The sequence below is a fragment of the Aotus nancymaae genome, unplaced genomic scaffold (genome assembly GCF_030222135.1).
Source record: "Aotus nancymaae isolate 86718 unplaced genomic scaffold, 86718_ANA_hifiasm-v0.15.2.pri h1tg000062l, whole genome shotgun sequence".
In the NCBI taxonomy this organism is placed as follows: Eukaryota; Metazoa; Chordata; class Mammalia; order Primates; family Aotidae; genus Aotus; species Aotus nancymaae.
The window spans coordinates 9,677,911-9,701,038 of record NW_026988476.1 but is presented as its reverse complement, the minus strand read 5'-3'; the positions used below and the strand labels follow the sequence as shown (position 1 = coordinate 9,701,038).

Sequence of the window (23,128 nt, the reverse complement as noted above, 5' to 3'; positions counted from 1 at the left end):
AAAGTTTTTGAAAGAAAGTGTAAGTGCTACTCCATCTATCACATGAGTGATAAGAAAGGGAAATGGCCTTATTGCTGATAAAGTTTTGGTGGTCTGGATAGAAGATGAAACTAGCCACAACATTCCCTTAATCCAAAGTCTAATCCAGAGCAAGGCTCTAATGCTCTAAGTCTGTGAGGCTGAGAGAGGTGAGGAAGCTGCAGGAGAAGAAGTTTGAAGTTAGTAGAGTTGGTTCATGAGATTTAAAGAAAAAAGTTATCTCTATAAAAATGCAAGCTGAATCAGCAGGTGCTTTTGTGGAAGCTGCAGATCTAGCTAAGGTCATTGATGAATGTAGTTACAGTAAACAACAGATTTTTCAGTGTATACAAAACAGCTTTCTAGTCCAAGAAGATACCATCTAGGACTTTGATAGCTAGAGACAAGCCAGTACCTGACTTTAAAGCTTCAAAGGGCAGGCTGGCTCTCATTAGAAGTTAATGCATCTCATCGCTTTTAAGTTGAAGACAGTGTTCATTTGCCATTCCAAAAATCCTAGGGCCCTTAAGAATTATGCTAAATCTACTCTGCCTGTGCTCCATAAGTGGATCAAGCAAGTGTAGATGATAGCACATCTGTATACATCATGATTTACTGAATATTTTAAGCCCACTGTGGAGAGCTACTGCCTTCAACAAGATTCCTTTTAAACTTACATCTCATTGACAGTGTACGTGGACACTTGAGCTCTGGTGCAGATGAACCAAGAGATTCATGTTGTTTTCATGCTTCTGAACACATCTGTTCTGCAGCCCATGGATCCAAGAATTAATTTTTATTTTCAAGTCTTATTATTTAAGGAATACATTTTATAAGACTATAGCCACCATAGATAGTGATTTCTCTGGTGGATTTGGGAAAAGTAAACTGAAAACCTTCTAAATAATTCACCCATTCTAGATGCCACTCAGAACATTCATGATTCATGGGAATAGATATCAACATTAACAGGACTTTGTAAGAGGCTAATTCCAGCATTCATGGATCATTTGAGGGGTTCAAGACTTCAGTGGAGGAAGTCACTGTAGATGGGGTGGAATTTGCAAGAGAACTAGAATTGGAAGTAGAGCCTGAAGATTTGACTAAATTGCTGCAATCTTATCATAAAACTGGAATGCTTAAGAAGTTGCTTTTTATAGATGAGCAAAGAAAGTGTTTTTTGAGAACAGAATCTACTTCTAATTAAGATACTATGAATATTGTTGAAATTATAACAACAAAGGCTTTAGAATATTCCATAAACTTAGCTGATAAAGTAACAGCAGAGTTTAAGGGGGTTGAGTCAAATTTATAAAAACAGTCTCTACTGTGGATAAAAAGCTGTTAAGCCAACATAGCATGCTACAGAGGAATCTTTCATGAAAGGAAGAGTCAACAGATGGAACAAACTTCATTGTCTTAATTTAAGAAATTGTAACAGTCACTCAAACCTTCAATAACTATCACCCTGATTAGTGAGCAGCCATCCGATACTGGGGCAAGACATTCTATCAGCCAAAGATTACAACTTGCCGAAGGCTCAGGTGACAGTTAGCATTTTTTAGCAATAAAATATTTTTTAGTTAAGATATGTGTATTGCTTTTTTAGATATAATGCTGTTGCAAACCTAATAAAAACGACATAATAGTGTAAACATTACTTTTATATTAACTTGAAAAAAAATTATGTGACCCTTTATTTCAATATTCACTTTATTGTAGTGGTCTGGAAGTGAACCTGCAATATCTCCAAGTTATGCCTGTAGTATATAAACAAAAGGTAAACACATAGCACTACAAAAAAAATTATCAAATCACAAAGGAAGACAGCAAGAGAAGAAAGGAATGAAAAAAGTACAAAAACAATGACAATAGTAAGTCTTTACCTATTATTACTTTAAATGTAAATAGATTAAATTCCATTATCAAAAGTCATTGAGAGGCTGAATGAATTAAAAAACAGGATCCAACCATGTGCTGCCTATAAGAGACTCAGCTTTAAGGACAGATAGAGGGTGAAAGTGGTGGAATCAGAAAAGATATTCCATCAAATAGTAATTAAAGGAGAGCAGGAGTGCCCATACTTACATCTTAGAAAATAGACTGTAAGTCAAAAACACACAAGAGACAAGATCGTTATAGAATGATAAAAGGGACAATCAGAAAGATATAACAATTATAAATATATATATGCATCCAGTATCTGGGTACCTAAATATAGAAAGCCAATGTTAATATACCTGAAGAGAGAAATAAACAACAATACAATAATAATAGAAGACATGAAGACACCACTCTCAAGAGTGGATAAATCATCTAGACAGAAAATCAGTGAGGTAACACTGGATTTTAACCAAACTATGGGCCAAATGGACCTAACAGACATATACAGAACATTCCATCCAACAGCAGCAGAATACACATTCTTCTCAAGCATACATGGAACATTTTCCAGGATAAATGACATGTTAGGCTACAAAACAAGTCTTAAGAGGATTGAAATCATGTCAGATATGTTTTCTGATGACAATAATATAAAACTAGAAATCAATAAAAGGAAAATTTACAAATATGTGGAAATTAAACATGGACAATCAATGTTGTGGAAACAAATATGTGGAAATTAAACATTGACAATATCTTAAATAAGATATTGAAGTCAAATAATATCTTGATACAAATAAAAATAAAAACACAACTTACAAAAACTTATAGCAAGTGGCAAAAGCAGTACTAAGAGGAAAATGTATAGCAAAAACTAGCCTCTTAAGAAAGAAGAAAAATTTCATACAACTTAACTTTAAACCCTAAGGAATTAGAAAAACAACATTCAAAGCCCAAAGTTAGCAGAAGAAAGGAAATAATAAAATTAGAGCAGAATTTAGTAAAATACAGACTATAAGAAGTAGTAGGAAGAACTAACAAAGCTGGGAGTTGCTTTTTGAAAAGATAAAATTGACAAACCTTTAAGAAAAAAGACTTGAAAGAGGAGACATTATAGCTGATGCCACAGAAATACAATAAGATTATAGGAGACTCCTGTGAGCCTTCATTTCCAACAAATTGGATAATCTACAAGAGTGAATAAATTTCTAGAAACATAAACCTTCCAAAACTGAATGATGAAGGAAATATAAAATATCATCAGACCAATAACAAGTGAGAGTGAATCTGTAATTTTTAAAAACCTCCCCCCATAAAAGGAAAGGCCAGGACCAGATGGCTTCACGGGTGAATTCTATCAAACATTTAAAGAAGAATTAGTGCCAGTCCTTCTTGAACTCTTCCAAAAAGTTGAGGAAGAGGAAATACTTCTAAACTCATTTTATGTGGCAAGCATTACTGTGATACCAAAGCCAGACAAGAACACTAACAATAAAATTATAGGTCAGTGTCTCTGATGAACATAGATACCAAAATCCTCAACAAATACTAGCACACCAAATTCAGCAGCACATTAAAAGGATCATACGTCATAATCAAGTGGGATTTATCCCTGGAATGAAAGCATGGTTCACCATATGCCACATCAATAAGTACAATATACCACATTGTAACAGAATGAAGGATAAAAATCATGACCATGTCAATAGATGCAGAAAAAGCATTTGACAAAATTCAACATCCTTTCATGATAAAGCACTCAAAAAATTAACCATAGAAGGAATGTATCTCAACATAAAAAGTCCATATGTGGCCATGTATGATAAGCCCACAGCTTAACATTATACTCAACAGTGAAAAACTGGAAGCTTTTCTTCTAAGATCAGGAACAAGATATGGATGCTTGCTCTTGCCACTTCTATTCAACATAGTATTGGAATACCCAGCCAGAGCAATTACAGAAGAAAAATAAAATTCATCCAAATCTGAAAAGAAAAAGTAAAACTGTCTGCAGATGATATGGCATCATATATAGAAAACACTAAAGACGCCATTAAAAAAAACTGTTAAAATCAGTAAACAAATTCAGCAAGGTTGGTGGATGCAAAATCAATATACAAAATCAGTTGGACTTCTACACATTCAATAAGAAAATTAAGAAAATCCCATTTACAGTAACATCAAAAAAATTAAAATATTTAGAGTTAAACTTAGCCAAAGAGGTAAAAGTCTTCTGTTTTACTGAAACACTGATGAAATAAATTAAAGCAGATACAAATAAATGGAAAAACATCTCATGTTCACGGTTGGAAGAAATAATATTGTTAAAATGTTGATACTACCCAAAGCAGTCTACAGATTCAATGCAATCTCTATTAAAATCTCAGTGGCATTTTTTTAACAGACATAGAAAAACAGTCCTAAAATTACTATGGAAACACATGAGACCCAGAGCAGTCTTGAAAAAGAACAAAGCTGGAGGCATCATACTTCCCAATTTCAAAATATATTACAAAGCTACAGTAATCAAAACAATATCACGCTTTCATCAAGATATATGTATAGACCAGTAGAGCAGAAGAGAGAGCCCAGAAATAAGCCCACTCATCTATGATTCACTGATCTTTAACAAAGCTACCAAGAACATAAAAGGGGGAAAGGATAAGTCTTTTCAACAAATGTGGTGTAAACTGGAAACCCACAGGCAAAAGAAGGAAATTGGATACTATCATAGGCCATGGACAGAAATCAAAGCAAAATGGATCAAAGACTTAAGTGTAAATTCTGAAACTGTAAAACTCCTCACAGAAAATGTAGGGGGAAAGCTTCTTGGCATTGGTCTTGGTGATGACTTTGTTGTTTGACACCAGAAACAAAGGCAACAGTACTAAAAATAGGCAAGTGGGACTACATCATAATAAAAGCTCTGTACAGAAAAACTATCAGCAAAATTAAAAAGCAAGCTGAAGAGGCCAAGGCAGGCAGATTGCTTGAGCCCATGAGCTTGAGACCAGCCTAGACAACATGATAAAACCCCATCTCTATAAGAAAATACAAAAAGTAGCTGGGCGTGGTAGCATGCATGTGTAGTCCCAGCTGCTTGGGAGGCCAAGGTGGGAGGATCTACTGAGCCCAGGAGATCAAGGCTACAGTGAGCCATGATTATGCCACTGCACTCCATCCTGGGAAATGGCAAGACCCTGTCTAAAAGAAAAAAAAAAAAAAGATAAAAGGAAGCCAAGGCGGGTAGATCACTTGAGGTCAGGAGTTCGAGACAAGTCTGGCTAATGTGATGAAACCCGTATCTACTAAAAAAAAAAAAAAAAAAAAAAAAAAAAAAAAAAAAAACAATTAGCCAGGCATGGTGGTGCCCACCTGTAATCCCAGCTACTCGTGGGGCACGCTAAGGCAGGAGAATCGCTTGAACCTGGGAGCCAGAGGTTGCATGCAGTGAGCCCACATGATGTCACTTCACTCCAGCCTGGAACAAAATGAGATTCCATGTCAAAACGGAGAGAAATAGAAGTTAAATATTAGCAAACTATCTATCAAGGTATGAGGTCAACATCCAAGTAAGTAACTCATACAACTCAATAGCAAAAAAAGAAATTTAACCTAATTTTAAAACAGGCAAAGATGAATAGACATTTTTCCAAAGAAGACATATGGTCTCCAGGTATATAGAAAGATGCTTGATATCATTAATCATGGAAATGCAGATCAAAACCACAGTGAGATGTCAACTCACATCTTAGCATGTCTGTTATCAAAAATAAATTTAAGGCCAGGCATGGTGGCTCACACCTGTAATCCCAGCAATTTGGGAGGCTGAGATGGGCAGATTGCTTGAGTCCAGGAGTTCAAGACCAGCCTGGCCAACATGGCAAAACCCTGTCTCTGCTAAAAATACAAAAAAAACTGGCCAGGCATAGTGGCGCACACCTGTAATCCCAGCTGATTAGGAGGCTGAGGTGAGAGAATCACCTGAGCCTGGGATGTTGAGGCTACAGTGAGCTGAGATGGCGCCACTGCACTCCAGCCTGGCAACCAGAGTGAGACCCTATCTCTAAATAAATACATGTTTGTGAGGTTGGAGAAAAATTGGAGCTTTTATACAACTGTTTGTGGGAATGTAAAATGGTGCAGCCACTAGGGAAAGCAGTATGGCAGTTCATCAAAAAATAGTACTGCTGTATGATCCAATAATGGAATATTTCTGGATATGTATACAAAAGGATTGTAATCAGGATCACAAAGATACCTGTACCCCCATGTTCACTGCACCATTATTCACATTAGCCAATATAAGGAAATAACCCAAATGTCTGTCAAAAGATGAATAAAGAAAATGTGATATATACATGCAATGGAATAATATTCAGTCTTAAAAAAAAAAAGAGAGAAATCCTACTATATGAAACAACCTGGATGAACCCACAGGACATTATGTTACATGAAATATGCCAGTCACAGAAGGACAAATCATGACTCCACTTATGTGAGGTGTCTAAAATAGTCAAACTCACTGAAGCAGAGAATAAAATGGTGATTGCTGGGGCTGTATGGAGGGAAAAATGGAAAGTTGTTAATGAGTATAAAATTTCTGTTCTGCAAGATGTAAAAGTTCTAGAGATCTGTTGTACAGCATAGTACCTATAGTTAACCATATGGTATTGTGCACTTTAAAATATGTTAAGAGGATAGATCTCATGTTTTCTTACCACTAGTACATACACACACACATTTTAGGATGTGAGGGGTATGTTTAGTATCTTGATCATGGTGGTGATATCACAGGTTTCATGTATATGTCCAAATTCATCCAGATACATGTATTAAATGTGTACAATTTTGTATGTCAATTATACTTCAATAAAGCTTTAAAAAAAAAAAAAGAATTGTGGCAAAGAATTAGATGGCCCAGGCGTGGTAGCTCACACCTGTAATCCCAGCACTTCAGGAGGCTGAGACAGGTGGATCACTCTGAGGTGGGGAATTTGAGACCAGCTTGACCAACATGGAGAAACCCTGTCTCTACTAAAAATAGAAAATTAGTGGGGCATGGTGGCACATGCCTGTAATCCCAGCTACTCTAGAGGCTGAGGCAGGAGAATCGTTTGAACCCAGGAGGCAGAGGTTGCAGTGAGCTGAGATTGAGCCATTGCACTCCAGCCTGGGCAACAAGAGGGAGACTCCGTTTCAAAAAAAAAAAAAAGAATTAGGTGGTTATAGGGTAAGTGTCCATCAAAATATAGGAAGACGATGCCTCAAAAGGTGAATACAGCATTCCAGCTTGTCCAAATAAAGACAAGTATATTGGGCTATCAGAACTTGATGTCATTAAATGTCTGAAGCCATAAGCCTTCCTTCCATTTAATCCTGATAGTCAAGCAACCTTAAGACAATTTGCCTTGCCTTGTACATTTCTTTAGGAAAACCTAAAGAAAGAGAATGGGTTGATACAGTCATTCAGTACAAATCTCTGTTGCACAAGATAATTGTTTTTTCCTCGTAATTTTGGTCTCCTGTGAGTTGACTTAGCAGAATTAGTCTTCATGCTTCTAAATAATTTGTGGTGACTAAAATTTATATGCTGTAAAACCAAGGAGAATAGATTATATTGTGGTTATTCACCAAGATAAGACACTGTATTAAATTTTTTGAAAACTGTCCACTTGGCTTTCTGCATGGGCAATGAAATGGAGGCCACTAGCTTAAGTGAAAAAACTCAGAAAGAGAAATAACACACGTTTTCACTTGTAAGTGGGAGCTCAATAATGTCTACATGTAGACTGAATGATAGACAATGGAAACTCCAAAAGGTGGGAGGATGGGAGCCGGGTAAGAGATTAGAAATTAACTTTTGGTCCTACAATGTACATCATTTGGGTAATGGTTACACTAAAACCCCAGACTTCACCACTACACAATATACCTGTGTAACAAAAGTGCACTTGTACCCCTAAATTTATAAAAATAAAAATGCTTATTTTACAAATAAGAAAACTAACTCAGAGAACTATTGCATTTTGAACATTTAATTTCCTATTCAGTGTTCTTTTATCTCCTTTCATTTCTTACAGGCAGCCCCTTGAAAATGTAAATAATATTCTTGCTAATTATAATGCGATTTATGTTGATTGTCTGAATCAATGAGAGACACTAACTGCTTCATTCAAGCCAGCATTGTCAGTATATGAAAAAGAAAATAATTATAAATACTTACATGATTTGTGTCTAGCAGATGTAATGTTTAATATTTTTAACATCATATGTCAAGAAAAATTAACCTGTTACACTTTGAATTTGACAATGAGCATAACTCAGTGAATAGATTTCAAGTTAGTGAAAACTCTTGGATTGGGAAGGGTTAAGTAAGTTTGATTAAGAAAATAAAATGAATGGAAAAAATCTTTCATATGCAGTTTTCCAGTACTGGGAATTGTGATGTTCATTTGGTTAATACTGACTAGATTATTTCAGTGCATACAGAAGCACTGAGTCATGATCTGAATGATAAGGAGTTCTAGATTGCTGAGTAGCTGAGAAAATTCATTGTTGGTTGTCAATAAATTTTAAGTGCCTAGTACAATGACATTATAAGATTTTAGTCACAATTTAAAAGGGAAGTAGAGATTCATCAAATTCAAATAACAGCTTTGAGATAAATAAATTTGGAAGTATTTTATTAAACCCTACTTTTAATTTTAACTACTAGTAACCAAAATAGAGGTATAGTCACCATTGTACCAATAATTTCTTAAGTATCAACACTTTTCCCTATAAGTCTTTGTCATTAGCCATGAGAGTGAAAGGTTATTTTTCCCCTTTTATTTTTTAATTCATAAGATCTTCATACTCCATCACTAGGAGATAAGTGCTCTTTACCACATACAATACATAAAATAGTACATATTCAACCAGAGTACATTAAATGACCTTCTGTGTCCCCTTCTGTGACTTTGATAAGTAGGAATCGCTAATATTATAATTAAGGAAATTTTTTAACTAAATGGTTGAAATAGTACAAAAGGGGGAGATTAAGGAGAGTAGACAAAAGGATGGATGTCTTGAAAATGTGGATAATCTATCTACATTGTATGTTGAGTGGCCCAATGGAAGGGGAAGAGAAAAGAAGGAATACCCAGACCTTGATGTAAGTGGTAGAGATTGGGAAAACTAAAAGAATGGAATAAACACCATCATAGTCATCTCAAATTTTGTGAGCATGTTACAGGAAATAAGTAGAGAAAAGTTGCTGTTTGGGCAAGATACATAAACCATGGCTAAGTTCATTTTTCCCTGCCTCTATATATCTTTCTATTGCTCTTTCTTTGAAGAGATTGAGAAAAATGAGGATTCCTGCCTCTTGTGTGGGGATGTGCTTTTGAATCACTCATAGCTGGCAGGCTGCATTTTTTCAGGTGTGAGTAGAGACAACAGTGGAGATTAAATAGGGTATCTTCAAGATAAATGAGGTGCACTCAGTGGAAACTCAGAAATGACATCATAGGTGAAGAAACGTGAGATCATTGGCTATATTTATGAAGGATGGTTATCTTTGTGAGCTTGGGGATTTTTAAAAATTCTTGGAGGTGGGTTGTATTTGAGTTAACGGGAGGTATGGTAGAAAGAGTATGTTTCTCTGTATGTACTTGCTAATATCTGCAACACACGGCAGGATAATCAAGATGTGGTTTTTGTTGTAGGGCTTTTTTTAATTATATAAACAACATCTTCTCAACTCCTGCTGTTTCATAGTGAAAAACTAGTCACTCGCCTTAGAATTTAGATTGTTACATTTATAGCCAGAAAGGATGAAAATGGTATAGGCTTTCTGCTAACTATATTAATCATAAGAGCAGTGATATTAACTATATGCCTTGAATTACATTTCTGTCAATGACAGTATGTTTTTAAGTAAAGCTAACCAAAAACTGGCATAGGTACATTGCAGTATTCTTAAGAGCAGCACTGGCCATTAAAAATATAATACGGGTCAACTATGTAATACTAAATTTTCTAGTAGTGATATTGAGGATGCAAAAAGAAACAGGTGATATTAATTTTATTTTTTTAATATATATTTTATTGTATTTTAAGTTTTGGGGTATATGTGAAGAACATAAGATTGTTACATAGGTAAATACATGGCAATGTGGTTTGCTGCCTTCCTCCGCATCACCTATATCTGGTATTTCTCCCCATTTCTCCCTCCTCAACTCCCCACCCCGTGCTGTCCCTCCCCTAGTTCCCCCCCACAGACCCCAGAGTGTAGTGCTCCCCTCCCTGTGTCCATGTGTTCTCATTGTTCAACACCCGCCTATGAGTGAGAACATGCGGCGTTTGATTTTCTATTGTGTCAGTTTGCTGAGAATTATGGTTTCCAGGTTCAACCATATCCCTAGAAAGGACACACACTCATCGATTTATATAGCTGCATAGTATTCCATGGTGTATATGTGCCACATTTTCTCTGTCCAGTCTATCATCGATGGGCATTTGGGTTGGTTCCAAGTCTTTGCTATTGTAAACAGTGCTGCAGTGAACATTCGTGTGCATGTATCCTTATGATAGAATGATTTATAATCCTTTGGATATGTACCCAGTAATGGGATTGCTGGGTCAAATGAAATTTCTATTTCTAGGTCCTTGATGAATTGCCACACTATTTTCCACAATGTTTAAACTAATTTACACTCCCAAGAGTTTAAAGGTGTTCCTGTTTCTCCAAATCCTCTCCAGCATCTGTTGTCTCCATATGTTTTAATGATCGCCATTCTAACTGGCGTGAGATGGTATCTCAATGTAGTTTTGATTTGCATTTCTCTAATGACCAGTGATGATGAGCATTTTTTTCATGTTTGTTGGCCTCATATATATCTTCTTTTGTAAAATGTCTGTTCATATCCTTCGCCTACTTTTGAATGGGTTTGTTTTTTTCTTATAAATCTGTTTTAGTTCTTTGTAGATTCTGGATATTAGCCCTTCGTCAGATGGGTAGATTGCAAAAATTTTTTCCCATTCTGTTGGTTGCCGGTTCACTCTAATGATTCTTTCTTTTGCTACACAGAAGCTTTGGCGTTTGATTAGGTCCCATTTGTCTATGTTGGCTTTTGTTGCCAATGTTTTTGGTATTTTAGTCATGAAGTCCTTGCCTATGCCTATGTCCTGAATGGTTTTGCCTAGATTTTCTTCTAGGGTTTTTATGGTGTTAGGTCTTATGTTTAAGTATTTAATCCATCTGGAGTTAATTTTAGTGTAGGGTGTCAGGGAGGGGTCCAGTTTCTGCTTTCTGCACACTGCTAGCCAGTTTTCTCAACACCATTTATGAAACAGGGAATAATTTCCCCATTGCTTGTTTTCATCAGCTTTGTCAAAGATCAGATGGTTGTAGATGTGGGGTGTTGCCTTTGAGGCCTCTGTTCTGTTCCATTGGTCTGTATCTCTGTTTTGGTACCAGTACCATGCTGTTTTGATTACTGTAGCCTTGTAGTATAGTTTGAAGTCAGGTAGCTTGATGCTTCCAGCTTTGTTCTTTTTGCTTAGGATTGCCTTGGCTATGCGGGCTCTCTTTTGGTTCTATATGAAGTTTAAGGTGGTGGAAGAAGGTCATAGGCAGCTTGATGGGGATAGCATTGAATCTATAAATTACATTGGGCAGTAGGGCCATTTTCACCATATTGATTATTCCTAACCATGAGCATGGAATGTTTCTCCATCTGTTTGTGTCCTCTCTTATTTCATTGAGCAGTGGTTTGTAGTTCTCCTTGAAGAGGTCGTTTACATCCTTTGTTAGTTGTATTCCTAGGTATTTTATTCTCTTTGTAGCAATTGTGAATGGAAGTTCACTCTTGATTTGTCTCTCTTTAAGTCTGTTATTGGCGTATAGGAATCCTTGTGATTTTTGCACATTGATTTTGTATGCTGAGACTTTGCTGAAGTTGCTTATCAGTTTCAGGAGATTTTGGGATGAGACGATGGGGTCTTCTAGATATACAATCATGTCATCTGCAAATAGAGACAATTTGACTTCTTCCTTTCCTAATTGAATGCCTTTTATTTCTTTTTCTTGCCTGATTGCTCTGGATAGAACTTCCAGTACTATATTGAATAGGAGTGGTGACAGAGGGCATCCTTGTCTAGTGCCAGATTTCAAAGGGAATGCTTCCAGTTTTTGCCCATTCAGTATGATATTGGCTGTTGGTTTGTCATAAATAGCTTTTATTATTTTGAGATACGTTCTGTCAATACCTAGTTTATTGAAGGTTTTTAGCATAAAGGGCTGTTGAATTTTGTCAAAGGCCTTCTCTGCATCAATTGAGATAATTATGTGGTTTTTGTCTTTGGTTCTGTTTATGTGGTGAATTACATTTATAGACTTGCGTATGTTGAACCAGCCTTGCATCCCCAGGATGAATCCTACTTGATCATGATGGATAAGTTTTTTGATGTGCTGTTGCAATCGGCTTGCCAGTATTTTATTGAAGATTTTTGCATCTATGTTCATCATGGATATTGGCCTGTAGTTTTCTATTCTTGTTGAGTCTCTGCCGGGTTTTGGTATCAAGATGATGTTGGTCTCATAAAATGATTTGGGGAAGGATTCCCTCTTTTTGGATTATTTGGAATAGTTTCAGAAGGAATGGTCCCAGTTCCTCTTTGTATATCTGGTAGAATTCAGCTGTGAACCCATCTGGACCTGGACTTTTTTTGGGTGGTAGGCTCTTAATTGCTGCCTCGACGTCAGACCTTGTTATTGGTCTATTCAGGGTTTCAATTTCTTCCTGGTTTAGGCATGGGAGGAAGCAAGTGTCCAGGAATTTATCCATTTCTTCCAGGTTTTCTAGTTTATGGGCATAGAGTTGTTTGTAATAATCTCTGATGGTGGTTTGAATTTCTCTGGAATCTGTGGTGATATCCCCTTTATCATTTTTTATTGCATCTATTTGGTTATTCTCTCTTTTCTTTTTTATTAATCTGGCCAGTGGTCTGTCTATTTTGTTGATCTTTTCAAAAAACCAGCTCCTGGATTTATTGATTTTTTTTGAAGGGTTTTTCGTGTCTCTATCTCCTTCAGTTCTGCTCTGATCTTAGTTATTTCTTGTCTTCTGCTAGGTTTTGAGTTTTTTTGATCTTGCTCCTCTAGCTCTTTCAATTTTGATGATAGGGTGTCAATTTTAGTTCTCTCTTTGCTTCTCACATGGGCACTTATTGCTATATATTTTCCTCTAGAGACTGCTTTAAATGTGTCCCAGAGATTCTGGTATGTGGTGTCTTCATTCTCGTTGGTTTCGAAGAACATCTTTATTTCTGCCTTCATTTCATTGTTTATCCAGTCAACATTCAAGAGAAAGTTGTTCAGTTTCCATGAAGCTGTGCGGTTCTGGGTTGGTTTCTGAATTCTGAGTTCTAACTTGATTGCACTGTGGTCTGAGAGACTGTTTGTTATGGTTTTCGTTCTTTTGCATTTGCTGAGGAGTGATTTACTTCCAATTATGTGGTCAATTTTAGAGTAGGTGTGATGTGGTGCTGAGAAGAATGTATATTCTGTGGATTTGGGGTGGATAGTTCTGTAAATATCTATTAGGTTTGCTTGGCTCAGGTCTGAGTTCAAGTCCTGGATATCCTTGTTAATTGTCTGTCTGGTTGATCTGTCTAATATTGACAATGGTGTGTTAAAGTCTCCCACTATTATTGTGTGGGAGTCTAAGTCTCTTTGTAAGTCTTTAAAAACTTGCCTTATGTGTCTGGGTGCTGCTGTATTAGGTGCATATATATTTAGGATCGTTAGCTCTTCTTGTTGCATTGATCCTTTTACCATTATGTAATGTCTTTGTCTCTTTTGATCTTTGTTGCTTTAAAGTCTATTTTATCAGAGATGAGAATTGCAACTCTTGCTTCTTTTTGCTCTCCATTTGCTTGGTCAATCTTCCTCCATCCCTTTATTTTGAGCCTTTGTGTATCCTTGCATGTGAGACAGGTTTCCTGGATACAGCACACTGATGGGTTTTGGCTTTTTATCCAATTTGCCAGTCTGTGTCTTTTGATTGGGGCATTTAGTCCATTTACATTTAGGGTTAATATTGTTATGTGTGAATTTGATACTGCCATTTTGATGCTAGCCGGCTGTTTTGCCCATTGGTTGATGCAAATTCTTCATTGTGTTGATGCTCTTTACCATTTGGTATGTTTTTGGAGTGGCTGGTACTGGTTGTTCTTTTCTATGTGTAGTGCCTCTTTCAGGAGCTCTTGTAAAGCAGGTCTGGTGGTGATGAAATCTCTGAGTACTTGCTTGTTCACAAAGGATTTTATTTTTCCTTCACTTATGAAGCTTAGTTTGGCTGGATATGAAATTCTGGGTTGAAAGTTCTTTTCTTTAAGGATGTTGAATATCGCCCCCCACTCTCTTCTGGCTTGCAGGGTTTCTGCTGAGAGATCTGCTGTGAGTCTGATGGGCTTCCTTTTGTGGGTAACCCGACCTTTCTCTCTGGCTGCCCTTAGCATTTTCTTCTTCATTTCAACCCTGGTGAATCTGATGATTATGTGCCTTGGGGTTGCTTTTCTTGAGGAATATCTTTGTGGTATTCTCTGTATTTCCTGGACTCGAATATTGGCCTGCCTTGCTAGGTTGGGGAAGTTTTCCTGGATAATATCCTGAAGAGTATTTTCCAGCTTGGATTCATCCTCTTTGTCACATTCAGGTACACCTATCAAATGTAGATTAGGTCTTTTCACATAGTCCCATATTTCTTGTTGACTTTGTTCATTCCTTTTTACCCTGTTTTCTCTAATCTTGCCTTGTCATTTTATTTCATTGAGTTGATCTTCGACCTCTGATATCCTTTCTTCTGCTTGGTCAATTTGGCTGTTGAAACTTGTGCATGCTTCGCGAAGTTCTCGTGTTGTGTTTTTCAGCTCCATCAATTCACTTACATTCCTCTCTAAGTTGTCCATTCTCGTTAGCAATTTCATCAAATCTTTTTTCAAGGTTCTTAGTTTCTTTGCATTGGGTTAGAACATGTTCTTTTAGCTCACGGAAGTTTCTTATTACCCACTTTCTGATGGCTGATTCTGTCATTTCATCACACTCATTCTCCATCCAGTCTTGTTCCCTTGCTGGTGAGGAGTTGTGCTCCCTTGTAGGAGGAGAGGTGTTCTGGTTTCGGGTCTTTTCATCCTTTTTGCACTGGTTTCTTCCCATCTTTGTGGATTTATCCACCTGTCGACTTTGTAGTTGTTGACTTTCTGATTGGGTCTCTGAGTGGCTGTCCTGTTTGTTGATGATGAAGTTATTTCTGTTTCTTAGTTTTCCTTTTAACTGTCTGGCCTCTCTACTGTAGGACTGCTGAGGTCCACTCCAGGCCCTGCTTGCCTGGGGATCACTTGCAGCAGCTGCCGAACAGTAAAGGTTGCTACCAGTTTATTATTCTGCTTTGTCCCAGAAGGATACCTGCCAAATGTCAGTCTGAGCTCTCCTTTATGAGGTGACTCTTTGGATATACGGGGGTCGGGAGCTGCTTGAGGAAACAGTCCTTTATATTAGCTCAGGTGCTGAGCTGTGAGCCCCGTTGTTCATTCAGAGCTGCTCCGCAGGTAAGTTTAAGTCTGCAGCAGCAGAACTCATAAACCTCTTTTTTTTCCCAGGTGTTCTCTCCTGGGGAGTTAAGGCTTTATGAGTTTCCGCTGTGCTGCTGCCTGTTTTTTTTTTTCTTCAGGGCTGCCCTGCCCATAAGGAGGCAGCCTAGTCACTCTCAGCCTGCAGAGGCGTCGCTGAGCTGCTGTGGGCTCCGCCCAGCTGCCGTGTGAACTTCCCTGCAGTCCTGTTTATATGGGTGTAGTTAGAACTGCCTCAGGAATGGTCGCCCACCTCTGTAATGACGGACTCTCTCTGTAATGGCAGGTTGCCTCGGCAACAGCAGGCTGCCCCAGGAATGGCGGACTGTCTCTGTAGTGGTAGAGTGCCTCCGTGATGGCGGACGCCCCTCCCCCACAGAGCTGGACCATCCCGGGTTCAGCTGTGCTTGCTGTGAAAGTCTCAACCCAGAGCGTTTCCAATTGCTGTTTTTTTGTTTTTGTTTTTGTTTTTGTTTTTGTGGGGGTGGGACCAGCCGGGCCTGATCACCTGGCTCCCTGCCTCGGAGCCTTATGTTTTTTAGTTGAACGGTCAGCTCTCTACCAGGTGACCTGGCCGCCTGTTGAATAGGCGCCGAGATCTATGTGATTTCCCATGTGGCAACCCACTGCGCCGGCTGAAACCACGGCTCTGAGATTCGTGGCGCTTTTTTGCCCAGGAATCTCCTGGCCTGGCTCCCTGTTTCGGCTCTCCTTGCTGGCTAAGAGGGGATACAGTCTCATTTACTCTGCACTGGGATCTGCTGCACCAGGGCACAGGCAAAACAGCCGCACCGGCCAACACAGCTGCCCTGGCGACCCGTGGGGCTCCTCCACCTGGGAATCTCCTGGTCTGTGGGCAGTAAAAATCCATCTGGAAATGTGGCGTCCACTCACCCTCTGTGCTTTCACTCGGACCTGGAATCCTGAGCTGCTCCTAACCGGCTATCTTGGATCTCTCTCCCTACTGTATTTTCTTTAGTAGTATTATATTTTACTTTCAGCTCTTACGTTAGGTGGATAATCGATTTTCGTTTTTCTATATGGTATGGGCTGAGGATCCAATCGCCCCAACTCTTTTTTTAAAACTATTCTTTTTCTGTGGAATTGACTTTCCACCTTTGTCAAAAATGTGAATTTTCATTTTATTTCTCATATTTTAGACGTGATGTGGACACAAAGACCATATAGGCATGATTCTGTTTCTGAATTCTGTTACAGTAATCTGTTTATCTGTGTTTAAGCCAGTAATGCTACCCTGTCTTCAGTCTGTGGCTTTATAAGTTTAGACATCACATAGTGTAAGTAATCTAACTTTGTTCTTTTCTAAATTGTTTTGCTATGCTGGTTTATTTGCTTTTTCTTATAAATTTTATAAATGAGCTGCTGGGTTTTTATTAGGATTGTGTTCAGTCTGTTGATTAATTTGGGGAGATTTGACATGTTAACAGTATTGAATCTTCCAACCAACAGACATGGCATTCCGTTTACTTAGATCTTGTTTGATTTTATTTCAACCGTGTTTTATAATTTTCATTGTATAGGACCTATACTTTTGTTCAGTTTATTTCTAAATATTTTGTATTTTTGATACTACTATAAATCGTTCTTTTTTCAATTTTAATTTCCAGGTGTTCATTGCTAGCATACAGAAACACAGTTTTTGTTGTTGCTGTTGTTGTTGTTGACATGGAATTTCACTCTGTCGCCAGGCTGGAATGCAGTGGCACGATCTTGGCTCACTGCAATGTCCACCTCCCAGGTTCAAGCCATTCTCCTGCCTCACCTCTCAAGTAGCTGGGACTGCAGGCACTTGCCACCACACCCAGCTAATTTTTCTATTTTTAGTAGAGATGGAAATTAGATTATTTCCATTAGTAACCCCTCTGATGTTTTCCTTGATATGTTCTACATTAGCTGTTTTATAACCTTTTCATATTAACTACTTAGATTTCACCATGTTGGCCAGATGGTCTCAATCTCTTAAACTCATGATCTACCCACCTGGGCCTCCCAAAGTGCTGGGATTACAGGCGTTTACCACCACATCCAGCCTACAATTGATTTTTATATATTGATTGACCTTGTATTCTGTGACCTTACTAAACTCACTAACCTTACTAAACTCAGAGGTTTTTTTAGATTTTTAGAATTTTTGTATAAATGATCATGTAATTAGCAAATAAGGATACTTCTGCTTCTTCCTTTCTAATCCATATTTATTGATGAATAGTTTTATAGAGTATAGTTTTAATAGCTGATTTAAGTTCTTGCCCTAAGTCCTTCATTTGCCATTTCTGAGTATATTTCTGTTGATGGATTTTTCTCCTAGTTGTGAGCCATGTTTCCTTACCACTGTGTGGACTCCACTGCTTTCCAGTGGTACTCTCTTCAGTTGTAGTTTTGCCCCACACGTGTACAGATCATTACTCAGCCAATCAAGTCTTTGCAAATCTGTGAAGCTCTCTCTGTACAGTTTCTTTGTTTCTGGTACACTGCCCTAAAATTCTAGCCTGCCAACTCCCCAAAGACTACCAGGCTATGTTGTAACCTGAAAACTCTCTCCAGGCCATAATCTGAGGCAATTATAGTGCACACCTTATTTTTTCCCCATCTTTCAGAATCACAGTCTATATTGCTTATTGTCTAGCGTCTGAAAACAATTATTTTATGTTTTTTCTAGTTTTATAGTTGTTTGCAGTGGGAAGGCAGTTTGACTGTTTAATTCTTTGTAGAGGAAGTAAAAGTCTCTTACATATGTATTTTAATACCAGCAGACAATGCTATGGATAGGTGATTGCAATGAATAGAAATTGAGTTGAAAAGAGAAAAATAATGAGTATGACTCTCCCCTCTCTGAATATTATTAAAAATTGAGTGTGATATATTTTTCTATTTTATATAAAACTTTATATTCTCCAAAGCCAATTATTCATTCTTTTAGAAGTCTTTAAATTTTTTCTTTTTAAGAAACAAATTAACCTCTTTATAATTCATGGATATGGTAACAACTTTAGAATAAGGAAAGGATAAGCTGGGTGTGGTGGCTCACGCCTGTAATCCCAGCACTTTGGGAGGCTGAGGTGGGTGGATCACGAGGTGATGAGTTCAACACCAGCCTGGCCAAGATGGTGAAACCCCGTCTGTACTAAAAACACAAAAATTAGCTGGGTGTGGTGGCAGGCGCCTGTGATCTCAGCTACTTGGGAGGCTGAGGCAGAGAACTGCTTGAACTCAGGAGGTAGAGATTGCAGTGAGCCGAGATCGCGCCATTGCACTCCAGCATGGGCGACTGAGCAAGACTCCGTCTCCAAAAAAAAAAAAAAAAAAAAAAAAGGATAAAAGGGAAAATACCTTAAAAGCAGACATAGTTATATATATTAGTAATATGTTCTTTGGAGTCCAATATGAAAGCCATTTTCACAAGAACAGTTTTAAGTCCTTTCTGTAATGGAAAAAAAATGTGGTTTTTTGTTTGATATCTGTCTTCGAAATGTTTTTTAAAATACATTTTAGAATCACATGTAAAGTTGATTAGATTTACTAGAGTGACTAAAACTTTTTAAAGGTCAAGAAAACTTAGATTATTTCCATTAGTAATCCCTCTGATGTTTTCCTTGACATGTTCTACATTAGATGTTTTATAACCTTTTCACATTGACTACTTGGATTCTTCATGTTTTTCCTCTCAACTTACGTGGGATGATCTTATATATTAATTTTTTTTTAACTGTAAGCATTTGTTACACATTTTTCTAGCAATGTTGGTTTGCCCTTTTTAGTGTGGTATGCTGTTGGATGTCAAGTTTTTCATTTTTATATAGTCAAAAATTTATCACTTTATAATTTATTGCTATTCTAGGTTTAGAAAGACTTGACTATCTTAAAGGCACCTCAAGTTCAACATGTGCAAAATAGTGCTCATTATCTACTCCACCACCATGCCTCCACACACACCCCCAAAAATTTTCCTGATTTTCATTTTCCCTATCCCAGTAAGAAAGAAGCTGTACCATATTTCCACAACCCAGAAAATTTAGGAGTTATTCTTGCCTACTCTCCCCTCAGCCCCCTATAGCTAATCTAGCACCTAAGTCCATTTTACCTCTTATATGTAGCTTTAGGCTGTCCATTTTCTCCACCTTTACCACCAAAAATCAAATTCAAAATGCCAGTATCTCCCATCTCTATTACTAAAATACTTTCTTAACTCATCTCTCTACTTTGGCTCTGCCTCCCTTCCACACTGTTCTAATACTGCAGTAACATTTTCTAATAAAATTTAATCATTTTATTCTTTTCTTAAAATGATTGTTGAGCAGCTTACAAAATTTTTACTTTGACATAGAACCCTGTCTACCTCTACATCATCATTTCATGTTTACTCACTCTCTCTGTACTCCAGTCACTCTGGATTCTTTTCAGCTCCCTTTGGTCTCTTCAAGTGCCGCAAATGCTTTTCCTTTTCCCTTTTCCCTGTAACACTGTCTCCCTACCTTCCTTCTCCTAGTTAACTTCCACTTATTCTTAAAATCCATTTTAATCAATTTAGAGACGCCTTCTCTGACTTACACAGTGTCAAATATGCCCATGATATGTAGCACCATGTACTTATCCTTCACAGCACTGAATCACTATTGTGTCTATAATATATAGCACAGTTCCTGGCACTTAGTAGACCCTTAGGGAATTGTTGGTTAAATGAATAAATGAATTAATGATTATTCCTCAAGCTAAATTTTAGAACGATTGGGCTTTTCAGTGAAATTAAGGTGATTAACTTGAGAAAATGTGACATACCATCAAGAAATTGTATTTTTCAGGCCAGACATGGTGGCTCATACCTGTAATCTCAGCACTTTGAGAGCCCACTGAGGGAGGATTGCTTGAGCCCAAAGTTCAAGCCCAGCCTGGGCAACATATCAAGACCTTATCTCTACAAAATATTTAAAATTATCCACATATGGTGGTACATGCCTGTGGTCCCAGCTACTCAGGAGGCTGAGCAGGGAGGATTGCTTAAGCCCAGGAGGATGAGGCTGCAGTGAGCCGTGATCATAACACTGCACTCCAACCTGAGCAACAGAGTGAGACACTGTCTCCAAAAAAATAAATAAATAAATAAATGGCATTTTTCATTTATTTAAATCTTGTATCACAGTTGTAGATAGTACATTTTTTATTAAAGTATTAAAGTTATCCCTAATTTTGTGTTATAAATGGAATCTCTAGTTCTTATTGGATTTGGGGTTTTATCTTTATCCAGTTTTTCTCCTATTTTATTTAGAATTTTACTATTAGGAACCTATATGTTTTATAACTAAAATTATCTAAAACCAAAATATTTTTATTTATTTATTTTTTTTTTTTTGAGGTAGAGTCTTGCTCTGTCACGCAGGCTGGAGTGCAGTGGCACAATGTTGGCTTACTGCAACCCCCTCCCAGTTTAAGCAATAATCATGCCTCAGCATCCCGAGCAGCTGGGATTACAGGCGTGTACCACCACACACAGCCAATTTTTGTATTTTCAGTAGAGAAGTTCTCACCATGTTGGCGAAGCTGGCCTTGAACTCCTGGCCTCGAACTCCTGGCCTCAAACAATCCACCCACCTCAGTCTTCAAAGGTGCCGGGACCACAGGCGTGAACCACTGCACCTGACCCTACAAAGTTTTCTACTTCCCTTCTTGATAACCTGTATGGTTTCATCATAAATCTGGAAGAGGTTCTCTTTAGATTTTAGTTAAGGAATGATATTTCTTACTGAGTAGATATCTTCAGGGCAGTGACCTACCAAGGAGCATCTAACATGTTGACTAAATTAACTGGTTTGAGAAATGTTTATATGGTAATTAACATCTCTGTAAAATTTAGAGTTTATACAGTTTGTCATAAGTCATTGTGTTATTTATACCTAAACCCTATAAGGTAAGTATTGTTATTACCGATGAAGAATTGAGTCTCAGGCACATTAAGAGATTTTTCCATAGTCATTATAATATGGAGTTTCTGAACCATCTTTATACCCCAGTCCTTGTTATTTAAAGCTTATGCCACTTCTGTATCATGTTGTTTTGTATGTATAAAGAAATCTGAATGTATGTATAAATCAGTCTGCAAGTATTTAACTGGATTCTGAGTTGTAAAATAGAAACCTTGTTAGAATATCCCTTTTGCATATTCTTATTTTTTATATTTATATTTTATGTATAAATTATTTAGAAAATAATTTTAAATGATTTTTTTTGTAGAAACCTTCAGAAGTTTAGTCTTTTTGGAGACATAAGCATTCTACAACAGCAAGGAAGTTTGTCAAATACATACCTCAGCAAGGTGGACCCTGATGGCAAAAAAATTAAACAGTAAGTTATATGGTTAGTGGAAAGGAGATTATACTAATAACAATTTGTTTCTTCTAAGAAATTATAAGATAGAAACAGAAGAGTAATGATTTTTTTTCTGAAAGGAACATAGGTCCTGGAAATGTTTTAACAGAAATACAGTGATCAGCATATGCCATTCCATCTCATAAATCATTAAGACAAATCAAAGAACTTAGTGGATAATTATTGCTATTTAAAATTATTTCTCTGCTTGCCTTTGCTATAACATAAATTATATGTCATCCTACTTTTCTACTAAATGTTTAAGTGGTGCTTTGCTTGGATGAGGAACATATTTGTATGTGTTTAATAGATCTATATGTTTAATATACCTTATTCATTATATTTTAATGTGAGTTTTAATGATGTTTACTGTGGGTTGAATAGAACTTAGCTAATGAGAAAAAACAGATCTCAAAATTGCATGCTTTTCATTGCCTGTTTTCAAAAGTCAGTGTTAAAAGATTAGAATTAAATGTTAATGGGATCACTGTTAATGGCATGTGTTTTCCTTGTAGAATTCAGCAACTGTTTGAAGAAATCCTGAGTAATAGTAGGCAAATGAAATGGCTGTCCTGTGGGTTTATGCTGGAAATAGTAACCCCAACATCACTGTCATCTCTCTCTAATGCTGTTGCCAACACCATGGAGCACCTGAGTTTACTGGACAATAATATTCCTGGTAACAGCACTCTTATTACTGCAGTTGAACTGGAGCGATTTGTCAATCTGCACTCACTTGCCTTGGATTTTTGTGACTTTACAGCTGAGATGGCAAGAGTCTTAACTGATAGCAACCATGTGCCTTTGCAGCGACTGTCTCTTCTGGTTCACAATGTTTCCGTAATGCACAAGTCTCTAGACAACATGCCAAATGATGAGCATTGGAAAGCCCTGTCACGAAAGAGCACCAGCCTTCGGGTCTATATAATGGCTTTTGATATCAAGAGTGAAGATATGTTAAAGATTTTGAAACCTAGTATACCACTAGAGAGGATTCATTTTGATAGCTATATTACTTGTGTTTCAGGGGCTATTGTTGATCTCATATCCAGGCAATATGACAAGTTCCTAACTCATTTTATTTTAATGAATGATGTGATTGACACGTCTGGTTTTCCAGATCTTAGTGACAACCGAAATGAAGATCCGTTGGTTTTATTAGCATGGAGGTGCACAAAGCTCTCTCTTCTGGCAATTCATGGTAGGTAATTTTGTTCATTATAATCTG

At 37.3% G+C, this 23,128-nt stretch overlaps 1 protein-coding gene across 1 annotated transcript in view; it reads left to right on the top strand.

The window, feature by feature from the left end:
- FBXO33 (F-box protein 33) overlaps positions 1–23,128 on the top strand; it is a 53,516-nt gene that overhangs the window by 23,795 nt on the left and 6,593 nt on the right. The window contains exons 2-3 of the mRNA XM_012469322.3: positions 21,766–21,876; positions 22,416–23,101. Coding sequence (XP_012324745.1) covers positions 21,766–21,876; positions 22,416–23,101 — 797 coding nt within the window. The remainder of the gene's footprint in view (positions 1–21,765; positions 21,877–22,415; positions 23,102–23,128) is intronic.